This window comes from Bombus pyrosoma, linkage group LG3, assembly GCF_014825855.1.
Source record: "Bombus pyrosoma isolate SC7728 linkage group LG3, ASM1482585v1, whole genome shotgun sequence".
NCBI classification, from domain to species: domain Eukaryota; kingdom Metazoa; phylum Arthropoda; class Insecta; order Hymenoptera; family Apidae; genus Bombus; species Bombus pyrosoma.
This window is the reverse complement of record NC_057772.1, coordinates 15,176,689-15,182,688: the sequence shown is the minus strand read 5'-3', so window position 1 is coordinate 15,182,688 and position 6,000 is coordinate 15,176,689. Positions and strand designations below refer to the sequence as shown.

General features: G+C 34.9%; 1 protein-coding gene across 5 annotated transcripts in view; it reads left to right on the top strand.

Annotated features, from left to right (window-relative positions):
* The window catches only part of LOC122565815 (GTPase-activating protein skywalker), a 46,411-nt gene that overhangs the window by 28,671 nt on the left and 11,740 nt on the right, over positions 1–6,000 (top strand). For 4 of the 5 annotated variants that reach the window (XM_043722186.1, XM_043722190.1, XM_043722189.1 and 1 more), the window contains exon 2: positions 4,125–4,585. In XM_043722186.1, the coding sequence (XP_043578121.1) occupies positions 4,219–4,585 (367 nt within the window). In that variant the 5' untranslated portion in view covers positions 4,125–4,218. Of the gene's footprint in view, positions 1–673; positions 824–4,124; positions 4,586–6,000 lie in introns of all 5 variants that reach the window. The other variant, XM_043722187.1, reaches the window with a different exon arrangement.

The following is a 6,000-nucleotide window of genomic DNA, read 5'->3' as shown; positions in this document are numbered from 1 at the left end:
ACTATCTTGTAGCTTCTTTCCGTTTTTAGCTGATATGTGTGGTATATAGCATTTTTTTCCTTTAATGCTTTTATTACATTCCTATAAACCTCAGGGGTGTTTGTTTGAATCTTTACTTGATCAAGTTTTGTTTGTTTTATTGTATAATTGTCATTATCGACTATATTATTTAATAATTCAATAAGTGGGTCTATTATTTATGCCTCGACAAATATTGGTGGCGGTTTTGTAATATAACTTGAGTGAGTTGTAGCTTTATTTGTCGGATCAACGTCTGTTTCTTCTGTTAATGAGCTGAACGAATTTCTTAATGGTAATTCTTGCAGCCATCGCTGCTTTTCTGTATCTGGTTTTTCTGCGGCACTTGTGCCTGGAGTTATTTTACGCTTTTTGTTGTTTTTTGGTATCTTCCAGTTTTCATCCTGATAATATTTTTTATTATCTTGACTGTACTCCTCCTGTCTTCGCTGCTCATTCATTTCTTCTATGTCCATATTTTGATTATTATTAACTTGTTGTTGTTGCTTTAGGGCTGGTAAATCTACCAACCTATTTATATAATATCTTTCACCTTTTGTTGCAATTTTAATTGCTGGTATCTGTTGCTGCATTGTTGGGCTTCTCCTCACTATCACTAATCGCTAATTTTACTTAGCACTAAGATAATTCTCAGATCACTACACCGGAGCACACGTCTGTTTACCTCGGTTGCCCGGGCAGAACTGACAACAGAAATACACGAGAATCCGTGCAGAGAAACCCAATAGAGATGTGTCATTGAGCCTGATCGAGCAACAACAGGCTGCATAGTTTAATTCTCTAAGTAAGTACTCGGAATAGCGTCGGCAATTGTCCCGTGTAATAATTGTTGCACTTGGCGGCGATCACGCTGGAATCGAAAGCGAGATTCCATCCGGAAGACACACGTTGAATTACCATGCGAACACCGCGTATCACGAGTTAATGGAATTATGCAAATTTGTCAGTTATCACGGCCTATAGGCCCGATCTTGTTTGCTTAGCGTATTCAACAATGCAACGTTGGCGCGTTCGCGTGTTTGCCCTCGTCTTCGATGAGATATATTTATACTATCAAGTGGTTCGAGCGCTTCAGACTTGCAATAATATTTATCTGGCGCGGCAACCGCGAGTCCCCAGCCTTTGCTCTTGCGTGTGTTCATCTCGTCGAACGGAATCCAATCGTCGAATTCATTGTAAAATTTTATGTAAACCACTCCGGGCTTCTCATTATTAGGCCAATTTTCTTCACGTACCGAATTGTTGTACGCTGATATTAAAATAGATGTCTGGTTTCATACGACACACTTTGTTGCGTCGCGTCTCGTTATTATTAATCGACCAGCGTCAAATGGTCATTCTCTTTTTTAGAAGATGTACGCTGCTCGGCTCAGGCGTAATGATTTCATCTTTCTTTTCTAAGAATCTTTATCCATGCTGATAAAAATATAAATTTTCATAAACATTCGCGGCCCAGTAATTAATGATTCTGTCAATCTGGATTATGATTACTTGACAGGAACTGTAACGAGTAATTCTAAAACGTTGGTCAAATAAAAAAATTTCGGTTTGTTTGAACGTTTGGATGTTCATTTACCGCCAATAATTTGTTTACCGAGGTTAATTCTATGTGCAGTAGGTAAAGGGTTAAATATATCTTAATAAGGGAATTCCGTTTGCTCCGCAGCCTCCAGGCTTCAACGAGCATCGTCGTAAAAGGCTTTATCTCGCGAGTAGTCCTCCGCGGATTGTGTACGGTAATGTTCCCTAGTTGCACATGGTTGATAAGCATTAAACGTGTTTGTGGCTGCAAGATAACTCGCGCATTTTATTAATATCCATTAAGTACACCGACAGATTATCGCCGCTCACGGTTTTGCATCTGGCTGCTTTGCTTATTATTAGAGACAGCTTTAACGAGGCTAATTATAGGCGATATTATATATCCATTGTCTCCTGCTGGCTGACTCCTTTAGAAACACGTTGTCGAGGTCATTGTCTGATCGACACTCTTCGTCCCGCGCGAATCGGACTTTACCACCATGCTTTTCAACTAGTACCATTCGATTCTTGTTCTACAAGCATCGATCATTCTCATACTACATGATAGTATCACTGTCGTTAACTTGAAAGGTTTGACAAGGTTTGAAAGTGAATACCACATACCAGAGATTTTTTCTGATGTCCTATTTTAAACATTTAGGGCATCCCATTACTTATAGCGAGAGGCCAATAATTTATATAATTTGTAATTACAATTTATTTGTACAGTATTATAAATTCCTACCTTTTAAATTTTTCGAGGAGGAAGTTATAGAGAAATCAATTTGTTCTCTGTAAGACAAATCCCCCTCGCTCTGTCATATGAATGGAGAAATAAAAAAACTCTGACGGAGCAAGCGATTGTTGTTATGGTCTAGAAATATGAGAAGGGACGCTTGGTCGCGAGTCTTGTTTATGCTGGCATCTTTACAGGAGACAATTGATTTCAGTTGTAAAGTAACCAGCAAATCGACGTCAACGAAATATATATTACACACGGCAAACGCGAAAGATGCGTTGACTTAGATAATTCTTCCCCACCTTATTTTTTCTTCGTTCCTCTTCTTGCTCGAACGAACACTAGAGCGATTAAGCGCATCGCGGCCCAAGCGATGATATGTTTAACTACAGTCACGGTTATTATGGGAATGTTTACGGAAGATTCTTGGAAACGTATGTCGTCGTACGGTCTTGAACTCTCTTACTCTAGTCGAGAAATGGCTTTCAAAAATGGACATATATAATTGGGAAAAGAAGCAATTTACAAGATTACAAAATCATCAGTATAATTGGAAATTGTAACATACGTAATTTCATAACAGCATGTATAGTTGTCACGATAAATGTTATTTAACTGTTTGTGAGTTACCTCAGGTTCAAACAAAAAAATTGATTTTTCGTTCTTTGATGTGTTTATTGAATATTTATATTGTGAGTATCTACTGTGGAAAATTATAGGAGGTAAGATACTACTACCTTCACGAGATAGTCGAACACTGTTCAATCGAATGTTCGATAATCTGTACAGTGCCATCTAGCAAAGGGAAACAAACATTCTGTGTTTACGTCAACTTACGTGCTCGTATATCGCTGGCTTATCGTTCTGAATTCGTCGGTATAGTAGTGTGCGCAACACTAACATGAAGAACGAAATGCGAAATAGCAAATTAATTTGAATATGGCGGAATTATGATTGAAACATTGATTAAACTGGGAAATTGTGCAATAAATAATTTGTAATTTTGAAGATAGGTAAATAATTTGCTGTACAATATTAATTTATAGTAATTTTAGCAATAATTTTTACTTCAATTAATATGAATAATCAAAGTTTTACTTTATTCAGACGTATGTATGTAATTAAATAAATTACTAAGGGACATACACAAGAATTAATTTTACAACACAACTGATTATCCAAATAAACATTGGACATACTAAAACTTTCTCATCTTCGATAACGAGCAAATTTAAAAATAGGTAGCGAAACATTATATTTTTATATATTGCGTCTAACGTATTTGGCTGCTTCTCGAAGTAAATAGAATTATATTCATTGAAAACTTAATCAACAAATAAAATTAAATAGTAATACATATCACTTTTATTATGAATATTTACTTACTCGTTATATATTTAAATTATTAATCACTACAAGTGTATTTCCATATTGATCCTAAGCCTCTTTGAACGTTCAAAGTAATTGTATTAAAAAGACTATTTAATATTTAATAATGTTATTTATAGACAATTCTTATTTATATGTATATTTCCCACTTGCCTTTTAGCATTACATCAATTAATAAAGATAAACATAGATTGTACTCAAGCCAATGATGTTTGACGATTACATACTTTTAAACCAAGGAAACACTTAAAAAGATCAAATGAAAGCAAAGCGAGATTGAAATATAAAAATTTCAAAGGGTAATACGACTTAGCAGTGTGGGATCACATCTTATTTTTTCTTCAATCCTAAATTTAATTATAAAAGATATTTTATTCTATGTAATATATCTGTACATTGTACTTTATAAGACACGGTATTTTTTCTTTCATTTCAGATGAAAATTGAAACATCCCAGGATATGACGTAAATATTAATATAAAGAGTAACGGAGAACGGCACCATGAAGAAGAATCTCACGCCGTAGTGCGATGTTAGTCACACAGACACCCTCCTCGACGGACAATCTACCGAATATGCTGCCGGTACTCGAGGAGGAGGCGGATGTCGATGTCGACGACGCATTCCCGCCGCACGTCGACACGACGAACATCGTCATACAGCCAGAGTCGCCCACCAGCAAGAAGCAAACGCTGAAGACCTTCAACGAGGTCAATGCGCTTCTCCAGGCCGGCAGAAAGAGGGAGGCTAAGATGATCATAAGGGAAAACGCGTGGCCATTGAACAACGGGATCAGAGCGCAATTGTGGCCAGCCCTTTGCAACCAACACGCACATGGAAAGAACATGCTCGATGGATTCTATTGGGACATGGTCAATCAAGTATTTGGAACTACAGGTTTGTTTCGAATAACTAAATCTTACACGCTTCACGTAATTTTCATATCTCAAAGATACCAATAGACTTGTAGATTTTTATGCAAACTTATAGTTTTATGAATGCGAATTAAAAAATGGAAGTCAGAATGCTTCGCATTTATCTTTATTAACTGTTGACGAATACCTTAAAAGAAACTAAGATAGAACATTGTCGACAAAAAATACTCCAAATCCTTCAGGTAACATTGAAAATTTGAATGTGTTGTCAGGATTGACAAGAAGTGCCTCCTAATTGAGAAGCAAATAAACCAGATAATGGGTACTTATTATTCATTAGCAAAAATGACCCAACGGAAAAAGACTTTATAATGCTAAAATTATTTTCTTTTGTAACAAAAATGAAGTATTGCAATTCTGAATACTTATGATGCAGAAGAAACTATATTGCTTGATATGTTACTATTGGAAATTTATAAGAATTTAACGCGTTTTCTTAGGAATTATTAAAGTCAGAAGCTATACAAAGTTATTTGCTATTCTAATAATAACGAGCTGAAAATCTATCTACACACATGTATTATTAGCGTCTCGATACGTGAAGCTTGCACGTACAGTCGGAATGTTTTTTTGCCTAAAATCTGTCACTGCAAAAGCTATCACGTTTCACGTAGAAAGCTTTCTTCCTTGTACACCAAATCTCGTTACATAAGTTTCCTTGTTCCCTTTTTGCTTAACTAACGTACTAAAATTCCGGAACTACACATATAATAATATATAATTAAATAACTATATTAATTGTTTTGCGGTTTACAATTTTGGAGTAATGATAATAATAAATTAACTTAACGTAAACTCAAATACGGTTGCATGTTTTCGTTAGATAAAACGTACGTTTTACCTGTTTCTTTAATCGGATCTTATCTGTTACGTAACACGTATTTAACCCTACCATTTGAGGGTTAAGTCGATTTAGAATTTTTCTACAAAAAGCAACGTAGTTATAATTATCTTACGAGCATATCAAAATTGCTTGCCTCTACAACTTTTTAGTAAATAAAATTAGATAAGAAACGATCAGTTTACCTGTAAGCCATTGCCGATAGTAACTTTGATAATGATATCTAATTTGACAAATTTGATAATGAAACAAAGATTTATAAATAAATTTTACAAATTATATATATATATATATATATAACAAGTATGTTGTCTTGTTCGACCTAAAATCGTAAGATTATAAAGAGCTGTGCGAAGGAAGTCTGTAATATACACTTAGCATTTATTACTTCATTAATATTATTAGTTGGTAAATTATTATGCAAAAACATGTGTTCATAATTACAAGCTGATTGAAAACAATTCATTTTCTTCGTTGTTCAAATGTCTGATGTTTTTCCTTTAAATGGAGCAAAAATGCAAAAGTTCAAAGTGTCT